The sequence below is a fragment of the Chroicocephalus ridibundus genome, chromosome 1 (assembly GCF_963924245.1).
Source record: "Chroicocephalus ridibundus chromosome 1, bChrRid1.1, whole genome shotgun sequence".
Taxonomy (NCBI): Eukaryota; Metazoa; Chordata; class Aves; order Charadriiformes; family Laridae; genus Chroicocephalus; species Chroicocephalus ridibundus.
The window spans coordinates 130,650,945-130,676,521 of NC_086284.1; the positions used below are offsets into that span (position 1 = coordinate 130,650,945).

The 25,577-nt window shown below is 40.0% G+C and overlaps 1 protein-coding gene across 8 annotated transcripts in view; it reads left to right on the top strand.

Annotated features, from left to right (window-relative positions):
* The window catches only part of CFAP91 (cilia and flagella associated protein 91), a 34,631-nt gene that overhangs the window by 443 nt on the left and 8,611 nt on the right, over nt 1-25,577 (top strand). For 5 of the 8 annotated variants that reach the window (XM_063351890.1, XM_063351881.1, XM_063351833.1 and 2 more), the window contains exons 2-14: nt 520-596; nt 2,744-2,901; nt 5,652-5,735; nt 7,036-7,092; nt 8,014-8,195; nt 8,888-9,065; nt 9,408-9,565; nt 9,825-10,007; nt 10,120-10,262; nt 16,967-17,083; nt 20,141-20,212; nt 21,766-21,915; nt 24,985-25,206. In XM_063351890.1, the coding sequence (XP_063207960.1) occupies nt 520-596; nt 2,744-2,901; nt 5,652-5,735; nt 7,036-7,092; nt 8,014-8,195; nt 8,888-9,065; nt 9,408-9,565; nt 9,825-10,007; nt 10,120-10,262; nt 16,967-17,083; nt 20,141-20,212; nt 21,766-21,915; nt 24,985-25,206 (1,781 nt within the window). Of the gene's footprint in view, nt 1-430; nt 597-2,743; nt 2,902-5,651; nt 5,736-7,035; nt 7,093-8,013; nt 8,196-8,887; nt 9,066-9,407; nt 9,566-9,824; nt 10,008-10,119; nt 10,263-16,966; nt 17,084-20,140; nt 20,213-21,765; nt 21,916-24,984; nt 25,207-25,577 lie in introns of those variants that run through there. The other 3 variants (XM_063351851.1, XM_063351871.1, XM_063351861.1) reach the window with 3 other exon arrangements.

Sequence of the window (25,577 nt, forward strand, 5' to 3'; positions counted from 1 at the left end):
CTTGGCAGGGGAGGCAGGTTTGGAGCTGGGAAGACGGGTGCCGCCCCAGGAGCAGGGCAGAACCACGTAGCGGTAAAGCCTTAGGATTGGCAGGAGTAACGGAGTGATCAGGAGCGAGGAGAGGTTTGGGACTACGAAACATCTGTGAGCTGAGGGAAAGTCAGCACTAGCTCTATATCCCAGAGGGAAGCACCGTGTACGCTATGATATTTCCACTGTGCTTTCTTTTTTCCATTGCATATCTTCATTTTCTATATACGTTGGCAGTGCTTCCAAGGAAAGTAGATTTTTCTTCAGTCGTGTGCATCTTCCACGGAACAGTTGTATTCCAGCTCTGGGGCTCATTTGTGTGATGGTGGAGTTTCTTTAATATGGAGACGTGTATTTCAGGTTTTTTTTCTTTCCTAGTTTCTTTTATGCTCACTTATGGACAGACTTTTAAAGAGGGAAGTGGAGCCTGGCAATTCATGCTGATTCCTCAACTATGTAACTAGTTCCATTTGTTCATTTATCTTTCAGATCCTCTGTACACACTATCAAGTGAGAAGGACCATTCAAAGTCAAATGCCAGTGCTGAACTTGTCGGTGATAAAGTGGTAGGTGTTGGCCAAAGATGGCTCACATGTGCACCTCATATTTCTGTGTGTATGCGTACATATGGGTAGAAACTCTGTTGCAGTTCTAAGCTGCCCTCTTAAAACAGCAAAATACAAAGCAAAGGAAGCAGTTTTATCTAAAACAAGACTTAACACAGAGAGTAACCATGACTGCTGGCCTAGGGTGACTCTGTAGCAGCAGCCTATAAACGCTCAGTTTCGTGTCCTGAGTAATTTACTAAATTGTGTGTCAGTATTTTTAATAGAATGCCTCCAAATGCTGTTAACAATAGCTTGTATATGTTATTATGGTCTAATAAAAGAACTGGACAGTTGTTGGGTTGCTATTCAAGCAGAGCTGTTAAAACATGTTATTTCACATGGTGCCTCCTCACTTGCCTGGGGATATACTTACACTACCGCTCAAGGTAGCATACTTAGACAGTTTAAAATTAACTATGTAGCAACAGCTAAGCAGCCTGTAAAGACTGCAAACCCATCCTGATTCGTCATACTAGGTTAGGGCAATTTAACTTCCTAGCTAAGTCCTTAGGTAGTTAGCCCATGCTTAGCTCCCTACTTCATTTCTCCCCTGCTATCAGTATTCACCCTGGCTAGTTTAAAACCAGCTAGGGCATGTTTGTGGGAGTTGCAGTCACACCTTTAGACAGCAGTGATTGATGGCTGGGCAGGCTGCTTATAGGTAGAATGGCAAAGGAAAACAGACTTGGTACAACTGCACAATAAATTGGATTTAAAACAAAGCTATGCTCCTGAACCTATGCACTTGAGTGAGCCTGCAAGGCAAGAGATTCTGAACTCTGAAACTCCATTGCTGTACAGCAAGGAGAAAATCCCTGGGCAGCTTTCCAACAATGGAATCAAAAAACATTTTTTTTGAAGAATGTTTCTGGATGTCTCTTACCTCATTATCTCAGAATCTTTCTTATAGCTACATGAAAAAACTGTGTGTTTGTCTGTCTCTCTGTGGAGAGACATACACATGGAGCTGAAAACATTGCTTGTCATCATAGAGATCGTCGCAACAACATGGCTGTGTTAACAGTTCAGGCCAGACAAAGTAAGCAGGCATACTGTCACTAATTCTAATGTTATGTCATAGGTGTAATGTTGTGGATGGGTATGGTGACAGACTCTGACTTGCATAAAACTTGTTTTAAGCACATGAATCAGCAAATGCGTACAGTGCGATACAAAACAATAAGACTTTGAATTCTTAGCCTATAGCATCACAAAATGGGGCGGACAGCAGTTGTGATAATATTAGTTTATAGGGTTTTCCAAACTCCTGAAAGTTGAATTCCCTTTGAAGAGAAATGAAACAAAAATGCAGTCCCATGCACAGCAAGCAGCTACTCACAGTAGGGAGCCTAGACCTTCATCATGTGACACTCTCTTGTGAGTTAGTGTACTTGAAATGTCACAACTGCCCTATATGCATCTGAGTTAGCACCTGCTGAAATGAAAGGGGCAATTCACAATTCAAATCTGATTTCAGGCTTTACAGAAGCTCAAGCCAATATAGCTACATCACTTATACTTGAGTCACGATTGCAAAGATTTATTGGCAACCATAAATTTTGAGATTTAAGGCACATCTACCCAGAGGAATTAGTGCTTAGAAGGAAGGGTGTGGATTTTTAATATGATCGGTTTTGTGTGCTAACTCCCATAGAGATATTTTTAACACATGCTAAAATTGTTACAGTATAAAATAGTGTAACTTTACTCTGCAAGTGGAATATGTTACTTCATTTCTAGAGCACACAAAATAGGAGGGAGTTACATGGGGTAATGTGCTAGGAGCTCACATTACTGCACATTCACAGTTACTGCACACTAACTTCTTTATGTAACGAACCATTAGACCCTTTGATTTTAAGTATAAGTTTAGACACTGGAAAACAGCCAGAAGACGTATCTGTGCATCTGCTGCTAGTCTGGTATGCTCCACATCTTGAGAAGTACCACCTAACCAGCTGACATCATTAGCATGCGTATGCCTTCTTTCCCCATCCCAAATGTGCAGTCCTGTAAATCACAGCAAGCTGAAATTCCCATCTCTTTAATGCTGTTTGAAATCGCTAAATCACTGCCTCTTTCCTTTGTGTCTACACAAACATTAGGTAAAGGCACCAATGTTAAGAAGTATGTTTAGTAGCTTGATCCATTTCCCGGGCTACAGTCTGCACTTGGAGGGCAAAGATCCAATGCCTCCATTTATCAACCGAAGATGGAGAGGGAGGGCTCATCAGTGCCTGGAGGCTCTTCAGCAGCTTGCTGTGTAAGTGTTCTACGGTTGGATAATTTAAAACAAACATACAAACAAAACCAACAAAAAGCCATGCACACTGAAGTGGAGATGACTGCAATTTGCTCCTACTTATATTTCGTTTGAAATTAAGAGATTGCAGCTGTTGTGGAGTATGGTTGCCCATCTGTTTCTTACAGGGTGGATGTTGCACATTCCTTCATCCCTGTGATATCTGCTTTGCAGCGGTTGCCGGGAAGAAGAAGAGAGTTATTTCAGTCTCTTATAGATCAGATAAGTTATGAAGACTTCAGTGACTCATGTGTGGTACTTCAGCGGGAGCTGTTTCCTTTTAGTCCCATGCAGTTGCAGCTGGTTAGATTGCTTTTGCTGCTCATTCAAGGGTGTATGGGGCCTGAACCAGGGCACCACATATTTAGTGTAGGGGTTTCTTAGTTGAACTTCCTCCTGGCATCACAATTTGGGCTTCTGATTCAGCAAGTATTTAAAGAAACATTTATGTATTTTGCCACACCATGCGTTTTTTTGAGTCCTCTTGTAGCTGTATTCAAGACTGCAGGCATCAGCCTAGGTAGTCGTTGTCAGAGGTTTTTGCTGCATTAACAAGCTAACTTTAGACCATGGGCTTTTCAGATGATGTATGCTCTGAGGTTGCTGGTAACTAAGTTCTACCACATGCCAGACAGTAATCAAAGACGTTTAAGAGTGATACAGCAGATTTCACACCTGGTTATGTTCAGATTTGAAAGCATACTCTTCTCATTTCCATAGTAAAATAAGAATTTTGGAGCCTTTTTTATTATTATTTTCAGCATTTCAAACTGTCCCCAGGACATAAAAACCTCAGTGTTTTCTTATATTGTGCCTGTTATTCTGTAACAAGAACTTATTTGACACCTGTGCCGCTTTAAAATTGATTTATATTTCAACAACATGCATTTGAAAAATGTCTTGCAATTAACAAAAAATGAGAAATACATCCCCTCTGTTTCAACCTGCACTGATTGACAGTGTTGCTGATACTGAAGATAGAATATTTCCCAGCTGTCTTCTGTAGTTGCATTGCCTCTGCAAGGTTACCAGGAATAAATGCTCATTTATTTCAGCAAAGTCAGCAAATATAAGTCAAGGACATGCAAGAGGCAGGATCTGTGGAATAAAAGGGGCTGTTTCACTGGGTTCCCATTGTGCCTATAACTATACCATAATAGGATGAACAGCTTATGCTAATAAAGTTAGATCATAAGAATAATTGCCCACCTGTGCTGAATGAAACACACATCCATCTGGATGGAGCAACAGTCTGATATGTAAAGAGTCAGCTAGTGGAACTAGCCATCAGCTCAATTAACTCATTTGAATTACAAACACAACTTCACAATAATAGGTTGATTAGTGCTGAGCAAGTATCTCAGGTTACTGCACTGCATCCAAAACATTCCATTCTTTTTTGTTATGTGATATGACTGAAAGCACTGGGAAGAGATGACTTTAAACTTACCTTGGCAGTAAATTGTATGTCACGGGAGGTTAATGAAGCATCTCTCTATAGGCTTTGCTGTAGTGGGTAGCCATACTGTGGCTCCCCGAGTTCCACAGCACAGCTCGCAGGGCTTAGATGAGGTCTTTGAAGACAACTGATCTCAGCATACAGTCCTCTGTTTTGATCCCAGCTGTCGAGCAATGTTATGTATTGTTACTTGTATCTCTGTAAATATACCTCTGTATTTAAAATCAGGTAGCAGCAACCAACTCCAATACCCACAATCCCATACATCTGAGGTCAGGATTCTTACAAGTTGCCAAAAACGGTCATACAAAAAACATGACCTTCAGGACTTGCTATATATTTAGTTTAAGGAAATGACTTACCTTAATGGCATGACACGAGCTTTTTTTTTTGTTGAGAAGAGTAAGACTGGAATATAAAGTAGTTGTGAAATCAAATAGCAATCCTGATGCATAGCTTTCAAAGGACTCAGTTCTACCCATTCTCTCACTGACTGTCTTAATGAGGTCTACCTCGTGGTCTTCCAAAGCTTTAAAATAAAGAAAACCCTCCAAGATATTATGGAGAAAAATTTAAGCAGTCTGCCTACTTTAACTTCAAAATGGGGAGAAAAAATGAAGAAAGGCTGTTCTTGCAAAAGATATGCCAAAACCTACGCTTGTTCCAGCAAGGGTTTTGAAACATTCACATGGTCATCCTAATTTTTCTCCTTTATTGGAGAATTCAAATTAAAATTGTTGATTCTAAAATTTTCCACATTTGCTCAAAAATCTCTTTAGCTACTTTTGAACAGCAGAAAGTGGTTGTCTTACCCTTTGTTCATTCTTCTCCTTTACACATGTTTTCTGTTACAGAAAGTTTTTCATTCTTAAAGAAATGAGCTTGCTCCCCCCATTCCCAGTAAAAGTAGGTTACTTTACAAGGTCAAGCATTTACAAGTGGCCCATCGTTTTCATGACAAGCACATAAGAAAGTTTTATTAAAGATAGCAAATGACCATTTGTTGCCCACACATAGTGGGAAATAAACATAAAGTGTCAGACTGTTTTGCTATAGATGTAAGTACGAAAAAAGCAAAATAAAATTGCTTTTATAAGTATGGGGATTTTGTGGAATTTGTGGTGCGCATGTTTGATTGTGCAACCAGAGAAGTAGAGAGAGAGATTAAAAAAAAGAAAAAGAGCATAAGAAAAAAAGATCAGAATTGCTCTGAATGTACTTCTTAAATGATATGCTGTATTTTGGCTTTCAGAGCTCAATCTTCTCTTCAGGTACCTCAAATTGTGTATGAAGATCCTGAAGTTAGTGGACGGAATCGCTACAAATATTTTGCACGGTAAGGAATGAACTGATTTGAAACAGAGGTCAGAAGCTTGCTTTTGTGTGGTTTAAAGAGCACCTAAATAAATGCCAGAGCCTTATTTTCTCTGTCAGTTTTTTTGATCACTGCTATAGAAAACCTAAATAGTAACCAAGTCTTAAATCATAAGGTCTTTTTAAATTCACTTTATGCCAGAATTTTTAGGTAATGAGTTACCAAATAAGCAAATGTACCAGGCATTCTGTACTTAATAACTATAACTATTTGTAGAAAACTTTGATCTGTAGATCCTCCTACACAAAGGAAGAAGAAAATCTCAGAAAGCCATTGTGGTTCTTCAGACTCCCAGATAGGTGCCTTCTTAAGAAGGAACCTTTTAACTCCCATTTTCTGCCAGGAGCAGAAAGGGAGCAAAAGGAATCCTTGATTAACTTTTCATCAATGTGGCCTACTGCAGGACTGCTCTGCTCCTTCCAGAATGACACCGCAGCAATGGACTCAAGATCTGAACCAACAGCTAGTGTACAAAGATTCTCCATTTAGTCACATTCACATATACTTTGAATTACATTCACTATTTTAGTCAGCAGCTATTGGTCAATATGTCCACTTTAAATAAAAAAAAATAATGCCAAGTTTAATAAATTGAAGTTCCTTACAGCTCCTTTAATAACGACAAAAAAAAAGGGCAAAGGTGATGTTATATTTTGTAATTTGAAATTAAGCTTTAAAGTCTCTCAAAGGCTAAAGGAAATTGATAGTGAACTGCGATATGCAAACTATAAGAATGCCTAAGAAGGAATTATTAATATGTTGTTGAGCCCATGTCACTTTCAAGATACTTCATAAAATACTGCAAAAGAAGGAAACAATCGAATTAGTAAGTCCAAAACAGCTTACCTTACCAGCTGATTGTAGGAATTCATTTCAGGATTTCAAGAAGTTATTAAAAAAAATAAAATCTCTCTCAAAAGCTTAAAGTGAAAAGAGTAAACTAATTAGTGAAATATACACAAAGTGTTGTGAGCACACTTAAAACTAACTTCTTTTAATTATTGTCTTGTTTTGCAACTCCACTTTCCACTTTGACAGAAGAATAACACTCACTCCTACTGGTGAAACTTTCTCTGTTACTCCTTAGCTATGAAAGAATTATTTAATGTTCAGGCCACAATTCTTAAACATGCAACTACAGAACCTGAGTTGTGGAAAATCAGTGTAACTGCACTGAAATTAGTGGACTGCAGTTTTTCTAAACCGTAATGATCTTTTACACTTATGGTTGTTGTCTTACATTTGCATTCTCTCCTTTCAGACCTCTCATCCCTTATAATAAGCTGCTTCCACTAAATGTTGTTTACGCAATGGCAAAGTAAGTAGTGAGTTCTGGAACATTACTGTTGTAATGGGTCACATCTCACCAGAAAAAGATTGGGAAACTATTTACCTGGTGACCAATATTTTTCATAACAAACCAATGGGAAAAAGCATGTTAAGAGGTAAGAGTTTATTCACCATTGAGAATTCTTGAGGAAGCAGGTGACTCACTGTTTCAGAATTTGCTTGCAGTATAAAAGTAGTGCTTTGTGGGTAAAGGACATGTGCCTCAAGTGTGTTATGATTATGAGGCTTGAAACAGAAAGCCAAGTGCCTCTGAATCCTTGAAGAGATACCAATGCAAAAAAGATTCTCCAATTCAGCAATATTGTTGGAAAATCTTCTGATATTTTATTACAATGTCTGTGATAGTTGCAGTACTGTTCAGTGGTGTAGAGCATCCATGAAGTAGTCTAACGTGGTTTTCAGTGGAGATCAAATTTTGAGGGGACATAGGAATATTCAGTTCCTAGTAGAGTCAATGGAAGTTGCACGTGCTTACATCAGAATTGAATTTTTGTTTTGGAATTGTTGGAAGGACAAACATGTAAGCTCAATTGAAGCAGTCCTACTTCATTTTACACTCAACCATTACTTTTTGTGCCCATGAAAAGCAATGCCTTAGAATGGATACATAGGGAAGATTTGTATGTAATAACTTCTGAGAACTGAAATGAGATTTCTGGATCATTTACCTAAGGAGGGAGGCTTCAGAGGACTTAGGGTAGCTGGGTAGCCCTCAGTCTGCTTTTACTAAAGATAATGGAGTTAACATCAGTGGGAGGAATGTTAGGATAAAACAAGACACACTTGGATATCCTACCTTTGACTTAGTGTTGCGTTTCTGGTTTGTTGGTTCGTTTTTTTTTTTTTAATGAATGCGACAAATGTTCTTCCATCTTGCATCTCTTTTTAGGACAGAGCCCTGTGTCCATTCAGCTACAAAAGATAGCAAGGTCTTCGGTCCCAAGTTACAAACTTTGGGCACACAGACAGATTACAGGGATGGTGAAGCCCAGACGGATCCCTATTCCCCTGAATATGTAGTTCCCAGTGGCTCAGTCCCTGAACTTCTGACACTTGCTACACTCACTTGGGGTGAGTTGTGAAATCAAGATAAATGATGATAATCATGTCGCCTCTTTAACAGGAGGTTCTGTTTTTTTCAGTGTCAGGTCTCAAGTTTATTGCCAGCTTTGGCAGCCCTTTGTTGTCTGCCTTAGAGGCACGTTATTTTATCTGTTTCTAAAATAGATATGATATTTTCCTACTTAATAGAGCTGTTCTGGGGCGTTTCATAAAGAGTTTTGAGATCATTCAATATGAAAAGGTCATATGTTTTACAGATACAAACTAGAAGCAGTTTTTCCATTTACCTACTGTTCTTCAGCTGTTCTGAGTTAGACATAAGTAAAAAATGAGTACAAATGCTGCTTCCCTGGAGTATACTTGTGATCCTTATCTCCCAGTGTCCCACCTGCAATAATGGTGGACACTGTCCATGCCAAAGAAAGTGCTCATTCTAACAAAGTGTCATCTTGGAAAAGCCTGCAGTAGAGGAATGAAATGCTAGTGTTAATATCAACTAAGCTATAGCAACTGAAGGTGCGACTATTCCTTGTACTGTAAAATTTTACTGGCCTTGGAAGTATTTACTTCTGGCTATTAACAGTCCTGCTTGTGTTTAATGTATGGGGTTGTGCACATCCAGCCCTCTAGTACTTTTTGGTGGTGGTTATTTGCTGGCTTCACCATTCTCCTAAAGAGCTACTGCTTCTTGTCGCTGTAAGGTCGGGGGCTACCAGCAGGACTAGTTGAGGTGGAGATGATTGAACGTGCCCGGGAAAAACGTGCATGGGAAGCAACTCTTCCAGCCATGGACAATGCCTCACACATCGCGGAGAGGAGGAAAATGATGGAAGATATGGAGAGGAAGGAGTGGGCCTTTAGAGAACAGGAAATAGAAAAGTATGAGTCCAATTATGCTTTTTTTTTTTTTTTAAATTATTGTCTGGATACAGAATGAACAAGAGGGTTTAGGGGATTGGCTGAAGGGTAAAAGCCTTTTATTTCTGTGAAAATCCCCTGATTTTGGGAAGGGGTATTTTTGTTAAATTTAATATGAGACTGCTACCATGATACTTTTCACCAGTGCTAAACTCACTTTTTAAAATGAAAGATTAAATAAGAGATATGCAATATGAACTATGTGTAAAGTAATCAGTTGGTATGTAGGATTTGATGATCATAGTATCGCACAGAACACTGCAGAGTACAGTAGGTCACACCTGCCCTTTCCTTTCCTTGCAGGTTGCAGGAGGTTCGACTGGAAGTCTTAAAGAAGCTGCTGCGGAGGCGAGAGGAGAATCAGAATGAGCTGGATGCCAAGCGCTTGGATGATCACTGGCAAAATCATCAGAAGGCTAAAGAAGAGAAAATAAAAAAGATTCAGCATGACTGTGCACTGAGTAAGTTTGAAAGACAGGGAGAGAGCAGTATGAGACTTAGTTTTCAGACAAGCCGTTTCTATTTTCAGAAGGCTGCAGTCTTTATTCAAGATAAAACAGGTTGCATCCACAATATAGATATGCATGGCCAGCATTTGTTCTGGTCAAAAAGTCATGGTTTTATATTAACTAGCAAAAGTCCTTGTTGAATTTCCAAAGATATGGCTTTTTTAGAACTATTTGTGTGAAGAACCTTCTCACAGTTGTATTTCCTTTTCAGTGCTCAGGAAACTGATAGCTAAGAGGAAGAATGTGATGGGTAAGCTGGAGAGACGAGATATCATCAAAGAGTATACTGACTTTGCATCACAAACATACGCTCCTTTGTCTAGAATTGGTTATTTCCCAGACAAACATTCTGAACACTATGTGGTAAAAAACTTCTATCTTAACACCTTTGCAGGTAAGGCATTTTGGAAGACTTAGTTTGCATGAGATATTTACTTAAAATATTAACAAAACTCAAATTTCTCCCCCCACTACTTCATCACTTAGTCACTGTTTGTATTTCTTAGGACTGTGTGAACTAGAAGCCTCTCTCCCAGATTCTGTCACCCAGGTCGAGATTAAAGCTCCAAAACCGAAGTATACTACCACTAAGACTGGATTTATTAAAAGATCAGCAAGGCTAGAGGTGGAGCTGGCACAAGTTCACCAGGTATGGAGCTGCATCCAGCAGCCTGTCAGTTCCTCTTAGATTTGAACTGCTCAGAAATGCGATTGTGAAGACACATGTGTAAGCTTTCTCCTAATTTCCTGTGCTAAATTCATATTTTCTGAAAGACATCTTCAAGGACAGAATGAATCAAACATTCAGCCTGTTGTAGTCATGACCAGTACTGCTCTGGAACCCAGCCTGTCAGTACTCTCTCACCCTAATACCCATGCTTCTGATTCAACCCTATAAAAAAGAAGCATAGATACTTCTGTCTTCCTACAGATCAGGTATTTGGATCAGAACGTATTACGTCAGTTAGAAATTCTCTCCCGCCACTTATTCATTCTCATTTCTCCCTTGCTTTTATAATGCACAAGTGGCAAGCCTACTGGTTACACTGTCAAACTAATAAATAAATCAAATCTGAATTCATATTCTAAAAATTCTGTGCATTTTAAAAAATGTACATTTTAAGTACATATTGTAAAAACACCTGCAGCAAAGCATTATTAAAATGACCCCACTCATAAAATTGGATCAGAACGGTGGATGCACATCACTGTTGTTCCCTAACAAAAGAATCTGATTTGCAAACATGCTAATAGTGTTTTGCATATCTTAATTTATCACAACTGTTCATGCAGATGAGGTGTCCACATATGCAATTAACCACTGAGGAAAGAAGTGCCTCATTTACATCTACAATCACAATATTTGTAAATTGCATGTACTTTTAAGTACGCTTCTTGTGATGCTGTTGAGGGTTATCTTTTTTAAAATCAGGCCTATTCTTGGCTGGCTGCTGTATCTCTGAAAAATATTGAATTTCATTTGTAAAGCTTGGCAACTTTCACGTATGCTTTATTTAGTGAAGAAATATTTCATAATTGGAAATTATGTATATAGCTTTCTTGTTTTAGTGTAATTTAATCATACTCTCAATGCAGACAGTAACTTTGTGCTAATGAATTTTAAATTGAAATCTTGTTCTGAAAAATCAGTCATATTATCTCAAATTTAAATTCCACTGGATCTTACAAAAGATGAAACATTGCATCTGATTATTATTCAGAAGGAAAATTTTCACAGAAAAACTTGACTGCTACATGAATTGTTGAAGAACTAAGGACATCAATTCACTATGGTTTCAGAGAAGACACAGCAGGGTTTGAGTTTGTGTGCTTTTTGCATAAAATTCAAGTAGTGACTATGTATAATCTGGATCATAACACGGTTCTCATAGGCAGCAGAACATTAGCCCAAGCTTTCAGAGCTGAATTCCAATTATAGCAATTGTATTCCCTTTGTTCAAAATAGTTCTCATGGTTTGAAAGACTACAGTGGAGTGTCTAAACTGTAGTCACAGAGAAGTACGCCCTAATGCTGGTTGCTCACACAATAATGTCTCTATTCATAGAAAAAATGGTGGCCAAAGGGGGATGGAATGCAGAACAAAAGCAGACAATTCTACATATTTTCTTTCTTAAACCGATGTAGATCACTTGCTCTACATTGATTGATACCAACTGAGGGGCTAACATAACTAATACTCATTTACCCACCACAAAAAGGCAATATGTATTTTCTTTTAGGATCACAAAGCATTTCCTTTGCAGGCAAAGACGATAAATCCACTACGCAAAATTTAACTGCTGCTTTTAGATATACAGAAGTAGACACGAGACTAGTTGGTCCAGACAAGCAGAAAGTAATGACACTGTGAAACACGCAGGCTGCCTCAGCCACCATTAGATTTAAACATTCTGTTCAGAGCAACAAGAAATTACTGCCCTAATTAGTGCTTGAGCTCTGTGGTGCTGTTACTGGTCACTTCTCCCATCAGAGGCTTTTGCTTCTTACGTTTGGTGGCTATAGCATGTTCTGGCTTAGCAGAGCCTCTCTGATGGGTCCAGCTCATAAGCTACTGGAGCTGTCAAGAACAGGGCAGTAAAGGGTGCAGAGTGCTTGAGTTACCGGAATTTAGCACTTGAGAGGACAGCTGTCTGACCACTTGGCATAAGCAGTCCCAATTGTGCCAACAACACAGTACGAAAGAGGTTTAAAGCAGGCAATTAGGGATCATCTTAGAAGGGCACTGTGTTGCTTTGCATTATTTCTATAGCTGAGCAGCTAAACCAATTTTCTCTTCAAAAGCCTCTTTTTGGTGCAGTCCTAGCACACTTAATCTATAAATTTTCTCCCATAATCCTAGAAATAAAGCAGACTGTAGAAAATTCAGAGACTACACAGTGATCTAGCTCTAGAATGAGTTTCTTTCATTTTCCCTGGATAATCTGTGGAAGGAGCTGGCAAACAGAGGAGGAATGCTAGATTTTGGATTCAGAATTATTTAATTTTAATAAAGGAATTTCCCAAGGCTTGCTTCTCTGGCCAAGAAAGTGGCAAGATGGACGGGTCCTCCTCATTGTGTTCCTCTTGGTTTGCCGTATGGAGGGTTTTCCTAAGTTTAAAGCTTCTAAGAAGGGGTAAGCAATTATCCAAGGAACTACAAAAAGGACCCATGTCCTCTTGAGAACAAGAACAGTTTCTTCCAGCTTTGAAATTAAGCCAAAAATAAGTGATTTTAGAAGCGGACTTTTTGAGGACCATCCTGAAGCCTTTTGCAGGAGTATTATGCACACTCAGTATTCTTTGAGTGATTCTCTAAAACGAGAACATGGCAGAAACAGCAGTGACCCAGGTTTTACAGTAAAAACAGCGATCTGTATCTTAAGCTATATCTGTAAAAGGACAAGGAAAGCTAGTTCCTAGCCAGTGCAGATGACAGTGCTCTGAGGAATGTGAGGGAGCCATTATATAGACAGCCTTGTGTTAAAATCCAAGGCATTAAGGAGATAGCATACTGATACAGCTAATTACTATAGGAAAGAAATGCAACTAGGTAACTGAATACACCAAGGAACAGAGGAGCTGCTAGAAGAAATCCCAGTGCAGAACAATGTCTGACTTTAGGCTGACCCTGTATCCTCTGGTGACTCAAGAGGGGTGAAGTGTCAGGTAGTTTCAAAGTGCCAGATCGAGATGATGTCAGAGAAAGAATCTTTCACCTCAGCATTAAGTGCAACTCTCATCACGTCTGTTTTCCTTTATGCAGTTGCTGGAAGGAGGTAGAGAAGTAGGGGGGGGCAAGAATGTCTCTGGAGAAGATCGCTGCCAACTTCAGAGCGTAGGAAAACCTGTTCAAGCAGTTTCACCAAGAACAGATCTCCAACACAGTGTTAGTTGGCTCATGCTGAGACAAGCTCTAAGAGCTCTTATGCCAGTCTTGATCAACCAAGGTGCAGCAGCCATGCTGCATTGCAAAGTAGGTAGTCATTCCATCCTTGATGACCTCACCTTCTTCACTCGCAGGTAAAAAGGTAGAAAGAGAAACATGACTGCATACTCTGTGCTGTACACGAAAATAACATATACCTAGTGTCTCGTGAAAAGGAGAGGATCACAGAGAAGATACAGAAGGAATCTAAAGAATGATTTCTTTGAACGGAGAGTTGTTTCTCAAGCCACTATCCTGCCAAGAGTTCTGCTTCTATCAGAATCTAGCAAAGAAGCTAGTGTATGGCCAAAAGCATGGGTGCCATTTGCTGTTCACTGCATTTGGCAGGAAAATGAAAAGGAGATGAATGGGGTAGTCCTTCACTGTCCAGTCTAACCAGATTATACCGTGACTCTGAACCTACTACCTGAAAAAAGTAAGGTAGTCTATCTCAGAAAAATTACAGTGTGATATGCAGGCAGTAACATTTGAAGTACATTGTTCAGAAATGTAGCACTTTTTTCTTTTTAAAGAAAGGATTTCACATCGATTCTTGGGCCCTGGTCTCCCGATTTCGAAAAACGGTAACTTGTTAAGTTAGGTAGAACCAGTTAATGCAGAAAACGTATTTTCTTTTCTTTCATTAAAGTGTTAAAATAACTTAAACCCTCAGATTAGACAAATCAAATAGTAAGCATTTTCGATTTAGTAAAGATAGCAAAGCAGGCACTAGACTGGGCTGACATGAAAATGTAAAACCACTTCTGGGAACTGCAATATTTCTGAAATCTACATTAATAAGAATTCCCTCTTGTCAGAAGTGCTCATAGATTTTTCTGTCTTTAAAAGTTGTTATTCTGGTTGTATTTTTTTATTCTGGCTAGCAAGAAACATTTTTTGAGGCTAAGGTTTTATTAGAAAAAAATCTTATGAATGCAACATTGTACTAATAAACATAGGAGCCATTGTTTTCAAAAGAATCACAATTACAGCAGCTTTTTTCTTTCAATTCCCTGCCCCCCGCATCGTGCAGAACACCTTATAAATCATAGCAAGGACTGTTACAATCTTCAAGCCAGAGAGCTCTAAGGTCATCAAATACAAGAAACAGTTCAGAAAATCTCTCAATATTTTTGAGCTATAACCATTTCACGTGGCTTATAAGCAGTTTATAGGCTTTGATTCTTGCATTATTAACACGGTCCATTTCAGAAGTTTTCAATAATAAAGCATTTTATGCCCTCCACATAGAAATCTCTTTCCTTTTCTGGAGCAATTAATTATCCTGGCCTGAAAGATCGGATCCAATATGCAAGAAGAGTTTTGTACAATGACCACTGGAGTTTCAAAACTTCATTAATTTCAGAATTACATTCTGTGCAAGTGCCGTCAGTTTCCTGTTACTGGAGAGAGAAATTCAGCATGGGATTTTTTTCTTAAGTTTTTCTTTGGTTTCCCTCACTAGTGAAATACTGTATTTGAACATTTGAAAAAGAGCAAGTGAGAAAAGAAAAAGGCACATTTTTCCTTGCTGGAATATGTCTGTTCTTTCAGTAATAAAGACTGTAGATTCAGTAGTAGGATTATAATTTGGAAGGTGCTTTAAATGTACATACTCTCTTCCCTTTTCTTTGCGAGTCAAAGTGTGATGTCCTACAGTAGGCAAGCGTTGCTGTACAGTTGAAATGGTTATCTGAATATCTTGTTCTAAGTAGCTTGCGATGGGAAGTTGGCAGGACTTCGGCTCTCTAAATAGTTTGAAAATGTCTTGAAAGAGTTGAGGCCGTGGTGCATTCCCACTCCTAGCCTGCTTTGCCTGACAAGGTTTGGCATCTGCCACCAAACCGCTATGAGAAAGATAAAAGCCACTCTTAATGGGCTTGTGGATTTTCTTGGTAGAAGGAAGTTATCAGGCAAGTTAATTTCCCTTTCGCCCTTAGTCCATTTGTGCAGTTGCTGTAGGCCAGTGGGCTGCTGGGCTGTTGCAGATGGGCAGAGAAGAGTTTCAAAACATATTTTGCAAGAAAGGGGTCCTGGGTCATTCAGTTCAACCCTGCACAGTAACAGCATATCGCACAAAGACGTTTCACTGAGGAAGGGCCAAAGAACAGTGACAATACGCTCTTCAAGTGACCCCTTTTCATAAAATGTCCTGACCACATAACATTTCTAACCCACAGTAACAAGCATTATACCTATAGGTAAAGGCAAAGAGTTATAACCATTCTGTAAGGATATGTAAACTGTAATTAAATTGTGATATCCCTACCCATTTTTTCATGTTTTGAAAGAATCTTACCTCTCTCTTACAGGAAAACAATTAATGTTTTTGTCATTGCGTAAGGATAGTAACACAAACACCTGCCTCTGCTTGCATATGGGTCACTGTTTAATTGTTTCAATGAGATTCCTATTTTAAAATTAAAAAAATAAATAAATCTGAAACATGCTTTTACTTTAGAATGTGTTATATTAGAGGTTAAGTTCACACCAATTTTAGATTAATTTTAGGTGACTCATCCTATTTAATTGCTGATGGCTTATTTACAAATATAGTAAAATTACTCCTACTTGTAAATATAGTAAAATAGCTCCAGCTTCCATCTTACACATGATTTTGAAGTTCCCATCAATGTCTTCTGACCAACCAATAGTCTAATCTACTGACCGTATTCAGTTTTTCAGTGCGGTAGGAAATAGAAGCCACAAGCCTGCAAAGTGCAAAATACTTTCAGCTCCCTGTAGTCAGTGTGCTCAGCAACAGTCAGCATCTAGAGGACTGGCCTTATAGTGTTTTTCTGTCTAGCTGTTGGAAACTGAAGTTTTGCTTAGCATAAGTAGCTAGATTGGTGAAGCCTTCCTTAGGTCGCAAGCTGTAACCTAGCAACATAGTGAACTTAGGCTGAACTCCTTTTTAGTCCAAGAAGAATGGCTAGAAGTCTTGTATGATCAAAGGAAAGGGAACTATAATTTTTGGAAATGAAGAAAGGGACCATTCTTCCTGGAGGCAGCAGAAGACGGATGAGAGCCAGGTGCAGATAGGACAAAGATCATGAAACTGTGTAAGGAGGTAAAAGCGCCTGCACCAAAACTCCAGTCACTGAAGAGGACACGTAAGCATTGAACAGTTTGATTGGACAAAAGACATGCACTTTTGCGTGAACAGGTGCACGAACAGCTTATGTGGCTCTTCTTGGAAGCAGCCAGCTCGAGCTGTATTAAACCAACTCTGTGACAGAACCTAATGTCTGAACTCTTCTTCCCAGTCAGAGGCTAAGATTGGATCCAGCCTCACCTGGACTTCTCTCTGGGAAGCAGTTTAGAAAGCAAGGTGGTCCAATCTGAACCTTGCAACTCTGCGGGAGGGCCTTCCCAGACTCTTCTTTAACACTAGCCCAGATCTCATCAAATTGTATGTCTATTCCAGGCACTACTGGAAAAGAAGAATAAAGTCAAGGAGCCAAAGAGGCCCCTCCGTTTTCTTGAAAAAGTAGAAAAGCCTGTTCCTCGGCCACCCACTCCAATCCTGGAAAAACCATCAATTGTAAGTGGGCTGGGTTTAGAACTTTTTTTTCCTGTTGATCCCTGATTGTTTACTACATGGTTGTTAAAGGAATGCCCAGAGAAGAAAAGAAGTGAGCTTTATCTTTTTTGTGTGTATCCATGTTAGAAATAGCCATCACTATTTCTTAAGACTCTCTTAATCTCTCTCTCTATTCTGTAAAGATACTAGCAGCTGAAGAATTGAAAATCTTTTACAGTACCTGTTGGCCAAGTCCTTAACTAAACTTTATTTTATAAAGACATAAATTAGTATACATGTTACTCCCTTTTTCTTGGGGAACAAAAAGGCAGATGATGATGATTATTACTATTATTATTATTAGTCTTGCAACCTTTTGATCTGACAACACTATCGTAATCCAGCAGAGCAATTAAGTTTAGTCCCATTGAAGTCAGTGAGACTTCGGGTGCTTAGCACTGAGCATGCCCTTCATTAATTTGCTGGAGTGAAGCTCTTGTCATCATGCAGGATGCAGTCTTTGATGAGCATGCTCCAGTTCACAGAAGATGATTCGTCTGGAGAGAGTGAAATAGCAATAATGATGTGTCATGGGGGATGTGATATGCTGTAGGAAAAAACAACTTTTTAGGCAAGCTGCAAATTCTTTTCCTTTCTTAAAGTGACATGCTTAAGAGGTGGTTGCCCCAGTGGATCACTTTGTCTGCTTATTAACACCATTTTCATGATGTAGTAAGAATCAGATGCAATTACCATTTAAACTTGTGAATTTAAGAAAGTCACACAACCATGAAAGTGAGAGAGAGAAAGACTTACTAGATCATCCATGCTGTCTTTCTTTGTGCAGTATGATGTCCTATGTTTTATACAGTCTATTTTAAGATGACTGAAACAAGAATATCTCCTTGGGTAGAGCTTTCCACAGCTTTACTAACTCTTGGGTATTAGATATTGTATTGCAGTGGTAGATTAACGCTATTTAGATTTATCAGTTTAGCAATTTTTAAGTACTTCCAGGTAACATGGAAAGAAATCAGAAAGATTTATGCCCCAGTTGCAGTCATTCTTGAGCGTGTTCACAGACTATAGTTTTTTTAAGAGTTCCAATATAATAGAATACCACCTAAATGAATTCTGTCAACATTTGTTTTATTTTCAAGTATCTTTATATGTGAACGCATAAGAGACTGGAGCTCTCCCGTGAAGCTCCATCTGTAAAATCAGGACACTTCAGCCACTGAAGAGCAGCACTAACATCTCTTGCCTTGCAGAATCCACGTTAGGTTTCTCCTACCAGCTGGCTGGAAGGAGCACTGAAAGCAAAGCTCTTCTCTGTTGCTAATGCTTCTCTTCCTGCCATACAGATACAAGTACCCACTGCTAAGTGCACCAGCCTCTTCCCGCTAGAGTTGAGGATCTCAAAAGGAAAGCATGCCAGAGTGACAGGCAGGTGGCATTGACCACAAGGCATATAAAAGAAAGTGGAGACAATGGAGGCACTACTGCATGCCTCCTCAGCTCCTCTCCCCTAGTCATTTCTTACGAACTTATTGGTCACAACAAGCTCCCAGAGCGCCTCTGAATTCCTTCACTGGTTTATCACTTTTTCCCAGCCCCCTCTAGTTTTCAGCCTGCTCCTAGATCCTTCTATATCCTTAATTCCTTTTTTTTTTTTTTTCCTGCAGGGCATGATAAGCTTTCCATCTTGCCTCATTCTTTCCTGCTGGTCTGTAGCAGGCAGATGGAGAAGTTGATGATTACCCTTGCTAAGCCATCATTTGCAGCACTGAAGAACAGAAATACAGGAAAATGTAACCCACAAAAATCTAAGCCAAATCTTAGTTTACATGAAACCAAGAAGTTTGGCTTATCTGTCCAGTATACGTGCCATGTCCATTTCCAAAACTCTGTTCTGAAGGGCACACTGTAGCCAGGTGATAAGCTACGGTTTAGCTCTCTGACTGGACTGGAACTTCATCCATTCTTTCCAGAAAAAAGAACATACCAAATCATAAGGCAGTCCTTTGGCTAGTTCTGCTTTGCTTCTCCTGGGCGGTGGCGTGGAAGGTGGGAAAGCTTCCTTTTGCGTTTGGAAAACTTAATCTTCAACACCTAGGAAAAAACAGATACTGAGATTTAAGCCCACACCACATCTCTCATCCCACACTCTTCTCTGTTTTTCTGGCACTTCTAAAATACCGCATTTCAATGCAGACCTCACAGGCTCTTTATTAAAAAAGCTTCATTGCAATTTTTAGGTTGCTTTTTATCTTTCTCAGGCACCCAATGGGATTTTTCCTTCTGCTACTGTCAACTCCAGACTAGAAGACCTCTCAGCAAGAAAAAATGCTGCCAGTTGTGCTTCCTTCATTTAAAATAAGGCTTTTTGAATTTTTTTTCCTCCTACGGTCATGTCCCCTTTTCCATTATGCTCCATCATTCTTCCAAGTTGGTATCAGTCACACAATGCTAGGCCAGTAAAGTTCTCAAAGAGACAAATCACAATATAATGTAATTAATTTTACTTCCAAACTATCACTTTCTGAGTCTTAAATTTACTGAGTTACTCTGATAAAGGTCACCACTGGAATAAATATCAAAAGAAAAATTGTATATGTTGCCTTTTAATTTAGTCCCTTTAGTTATGCTTACCAGCTCTCTTGCATCTCCTTCAATAATAATTCTATCCCCTTAGTGTCTTGACCTGTTAAATTAATGTAGCTGATGCTCATTTTGCAAACTTAGATTCAGTCAAGCTACAAATAGTACTTCTAATGCATACAGTAATTTTCTCTATCAACATCTCCTTATCATTAGGTACTCGTCTCTAAAGACCCTCTAAAATCTCAACTAGAATCTAATTATACAGCCGTTCTCCCCCATCTCTTGTAAAACATGGAAGTGTGAATTATTCCGACTCACCTTCCTTTCCCTAGAAATTAGAAGAATGTTCAGAAACAATTGAGAAAAAGCTGGATATGAGTTAGACTTTTCAATAGTTAGACGGATAATCTATTGAAATGTCAGTCTCCAAAAAAATAATTAATTATTTTGTGGATATTTGTTGTGTTTTGGCAGGACGAAGAGGAAACAGAACTGGCAGTGATCTGTCTGCAGAAGTTGATCCGAGGCAGGGCTATTCAGAACATGGTATCCAGTGTCTCTTTGTTTATGTCTCCCTTCAGAATGATGGTGGGAATGATTGAAAGTGTGTTTGCAATCTTTCTTCCACAGCACTAATCTAGGGTAATGAGGCTTCTGGAGCATATCCTCCTGTATGTTATCTGGAGTCCTTCAAGGCTGAAATCTTTGCTCTCCAGCCCAAATTTCTTACAGAAACTTCTATGTTCCTACACATGTCTGTGAGTGTCTCCCCGTTCCTGACATCCCCTACACCCAGCTGTATATTTAGATGCTTTCTAGCAGGATTACTCAAATGGAAAATTCTAGACTAGCTCTGAACCATGAGTACATTTTGCCTTGATTATGCCAAGATCCCAGGAACAGGAAACCTCCCACATCCCAGCAGGGCAGCTTGTATTTCATACCATCTTTCCAGTTTCCTGTGATGGTGAGCTGAACCTTAGATGAGGAGCAGCTCAAGCATACCACCATGCTTTCCAGCAAGTGCAGGACCCATCATTCTGCTTTCAGTGGAGCGGAAATGGGTCTAGGTAAAAATTAATTGAGTAACCATGCCTCGTGGGCTTTATATTAAGCAGGTCTATCACTTTTGATCAGACCCATCCAGAAGGTTTTGTTTTCATGCCTGCTGAGAATATAATTGATATTCTCTCTTGCACTAACTAATGTTTGTGAAGTGTTCCCATATGGGACCGTGACCTGAGCTTTAGCAAACAATGCAGTACTGTGAAAGTGGCTTGAGGTGGAATAGTCTTCCCAAGCCTTCTCCAGTTCTGTGGTCATCTGTGAGAAGGATTCTGCCATTGCAAGACTGTTGACTTTCACATCGTGAAATGTCCCATCATTTTAGGAATCTCCTTCCAGCTACTACTAGATCAGAAATATATGACTCAGTTGGAGAATGATGTGAGTAGGGTTGAGTGATCCTTTGTGGCTGTTGGACGTCCTGTTGGAAGACAGGGGGAATGAAAATAATAAGACAGTGTCAGGGAAGGGCTGGGCCACATAACCCGATAATAGGGACAGCAGCAGTTTCAGCAATCTCCCCACCAATTTATTGCTTTGAGCTGTTGCCGGACTCGCTAAAAACAAAGGTCAGAGAACAGTAGATGTTGAAACAGGAGACATCTAACCCTGGACTGAGGAAAAGGGGCACTGCTCACACTGGGAAGCTTTGACATTGAGGTTGATATAACAAGATATCCAGAAGGCTATTGCCCTTTTCACTTGACATTGGTGTTGCTGTTCCACATTCCTGTGGTTTGAGTTCTGGGTGAGGCCAAACAGAATGAAGAAAATAAATTATTTTATAATAAAGTAGCAAGGGATCATCTATACTCCACAGCAGAAGGTTTCAACTTTCATCTTCTATGCAGGAGGGTTTAGGTAAGATTTACCTGAAAGCAATAGTGTTTGCCCAAATGTGGCCACAAATTTGTTACTAGGTCTTGGAAAGAGCTGACCCTGCAACATGGAGAAAAAAGGTGTGCTCTGCTGGCAAAACATGTTGATCTATATTCTCCATTTAATATGCTTGGTTGTTTAACTTTATTTTAAAGATGTTTGAAGGGAAGGAGAAGCGGCTGGAACTGATTCGAGAGCTGCACACCACCACTCTCACACTCCAGGAGGACAGACAGCTGCTTTTGAAGGCAGAGGAGCAAATGACACTGGCCCTAGAGCAACAGCACGACTTGCAAATGCACAAGGTTTGACTGTATAGATGGGAAGGCTGATTCACGACACTGTCTTGACCAGGCACTCTGCTCTTGCAGGACCACCAATACTCTCTCATTTAATTTCTTTATGTTTTCTATTGTCCACAGCACAGAAAGCATCCCAAGTAAGAAAAATGCTCTCCTAGCACAGGCCAAGCATTGAATGCCTGAGGGGCTAAAATTGCTTTCACTGCTGTGGGGACTCTGGGGAATCTCAGAAACAGACTGAGGCGCCCTTCCCGCAGCTGCTACCCAGGCTGCACTTGCTTTGTTTGCAGACAGAGCACTTATTTATATTTACAGGGCTTTGAACAAACTGCACTGTCAGATGAACCTCAGTTTTCCCACGTTTCAATCCATTTGACTAGTGCTGTGACCTGACATCACAATACGTGCTTGTCACTCACATCTGTCAGATGTTTTACTGAATGTGTGCTACTGCACTGTCATTTTCCTGTTCCTTTTCTGGCTTGGCACTTTCTCAGGCTCCTCCTCAGGCATAAAGCATCACAAAAAAAGCCAAAGCAGACTTACTTTGTAAATCTTGCTGGGCTCGAGACTTCTAGGACCGTAGTAATGGTTTCGCGTTGTTGTAGTTGCCACTGTTATGGAGAGCAGAGAAATTTTGGTCTCTATAGTCTGCCAAGGATCTAGTGAGAGCTGGAGATGCAAATTCCCATCCTATTTCTTTGCAGGGACACAACCTTCCAGAGCAAAGTGAATCAAATAGCACATGCTGGTCTAAAATGGATCATAAAGAAATTTTGTCTGCATTTCAGATATACAGAATCTCCCCCATTCCTGCAGATTTTCATATATTTTTTACTGCTCTCCTGTTTTTTCAGTGACCAGCTGTGAGGCAATTCTGCAGGTTCCAGATTATGATAACAGCATCCACTGGCCAGCTGGCCTGGTGGAGAGGAAGCCAGACCACTGCTTCCTGCTGGGTGGGCAGCAACAAAATTTCCCCTCAGATCTCAGTAAAAAATGAACTGAGTTAACTGTGTTTTACTGTTTATAATTTCCAGATGCTCCCTCATACAAAGGGAGCCCAGGTGTGGAACGCAGGAATATAGAATTTTTCTACTGAGGAGTTAAGAGAAATATAAAAGCCTTAGGCATTAGGAACTTGAAATGCTCCTTCTCTTCTGGAATCCCAGGTGAGAGCGAAGGAGACAGCTGTTCAGACACCATAATGCCATTCAGAGAGAAGGAGAGAGGGCAAATGGTAAAGATGCTGACCTCTGATCCCAGAATTTCCTTTTGGGAGAGCCACTATCCCCCTCTGCTGGTATCTGCCTCCTCTACTCTAGCAATTTTTTTTACTATGTCTCTGAATGCACACAGTACAAGGCTCAGGTCTTCAAACACTGTGGACTTTAAACATTCTGGAATGCATGTGCAGGAGTTTTCTATGTGTGTGGCTATTTTAGAAAGTCACTGATGACTCACAGTTCTTTAGGTTTTGGTGGTCACAATTTTTTTTCATGTTTTTGACCTTTCCAGTATAAAATGAGGCATTTTTTCAAGACATGCTTCCTGCAGAAAGAGGACAGAAGCTCGAGATAAAATGGCCAAAGATGGGTGGTTGAAAATTTCCAACCTCGTATATAACGAAAGTCTAAGCTAAGAGCGTTGCTTGCTTGTTTCCCTCCATTTCATACTAGTTTTAGGCACAGCACATGGAGCAACAAAGAGGAAGCAACATGTTAATTCGATGTTATCCGTCCCTGGGGGCTGGTGCAGTTACTGCACTGCTGTCCTCCATCTGAAACACCCATGGGCTAACCGCTATTACCTCTGGATGTGTGCAACACTGACAATCTCACTTTCTTTGAAACACTGCATGAGCAAATGGCACAGCAGTATAAGAAAACTAATTTATTACTAATTGTCTGGGATATTTCAGCTCCATTTTGAGTTTTACATTCAGGTCTACTCTGTTATTGCCTATTTATTCCACCACAGTATCCCAGCCAGTTCCAGACATTCCCTCCTGCCAAGGACTGTGGCTTCTTAGTCCCTAGTGGAGATAATGAACTTACCTTAGATCTTGTCCCTTTCCAAAGTGCAGTCACACATACCCAACCCATAAAACATAATGTGCTTCAAACAAGGAGTGAATGGCACAGTAACACTGGACACCTGGAATCTAGTCTCGGCTCTGTCACTGACTTCCTCATTTTCTATTACCTGGAATTTTGAGGTCTCGTTTGCACTTCTGCAAACTCAATATAATTACTGTTGATTTGAATTTGTTAGAAGTTAGTAATTTGTACAGTTTTAGGTAAGAACACAATACCTAAAACTGTAGGGACTCATCGTTGCTGTATTATCTCAGCAAGCTGAATCACTTTGGTCGCATCATGAATGGCCAGCCAAAGACATACCATTTCACTGAGGTGGCTTTGAACTGTAACAAATATTGTGTATCCATAGGAGAGGACAGAAATGTGTCTGTATTCAGAATTGCACAGTTTCCTAAACCTTTACTCAAGCTTCCTACTCGTAAAGATTGAGGGGTTACTTTCCAAATGCTAGAAAGAAACTTCATTTGCAAATTTTGATGCTATTTTTCTGTTCCGGTGTAGCTAAGCTTAGCACAGGAAGATGGAGAGTATGCAGCTGAAGTAATTTCATCATCACTTTTATACTCCCCTTTCTTGGTCTGGGCAGTGGAGCATTCCCCAGTAACAAGCAGATGGCCTCAGCAATTATTCTAGTTATACTCACAGCCACAAAAACAGTTCATAATAACTGGAATACAGCGTGTCTAGTGCTTTATCTCCTCCCACCCACCCGAGTATAGGGGCTGCTTGTCCTAGTGTGACAGTATCGGGACTATTCCCACCCTGACTAGTTTTGCCATCTTTTAGCCTCTTTATGCCATCAGAGCCTATATACAGGAACATTACATTATGCAGAATACAGGCCAGTGCATGTAAACCAAGAAGAATGAGTGGATCTTGCAGAGCTGTTTCACATGCCTGTGGTAGTCCTGGGACTTTGAAAGACATTCCTGGGGTTTGTAATATAATTCTTTGCATTTTTTTTTTAAAGCTGTCATCAGTGGAAAACCATTTGGCCAAGGAAGAAGGAAGGGTACTGGCGAACATGCTTGATTTCCTGTCCAAAGAGCTAGTGAGGCTGCAAGAAGAACGGAAGATCCATGCTTTTGTCATGCTGGCTGAGAGGCAGAGGCGGATGCGGGAAGCAGAGGAGAGCGGACAGCGTCAGGTGGAAGAGAGACGGCGTCAGGAAGAAGATGAGATTTTCAAACAGGCAAGAGAGGGAGACTGGTGGGACTGTGGATGGTTTGTAGGAATAGCCTCCTTGTGGGAAGGTCTAGATGGAAGGGAGGTGCTTCAACTTTGACTTTGTTGATGGCTAGTTTTGAAATTGAGGGGGAAGGCCTAGTGAAGACAAGGTGATTCCTTCCTAAAAGAGTCATGCCCATACAACTAAGGATGATCTGAATACCCCTACAGACAGTCCTGCTAGGAATATCATGAACGGATGTAGGTTTCTAAATTTCCACAACAAACACCTGTGGAGAACAGATGTACCTAGATCATCTTTAGGAGTAATGTTTTGTCAGCACTTGGTCTGTCCAGCCAAACTATTAGTTGCACTCCCAGGAAGGGTGCCATTAA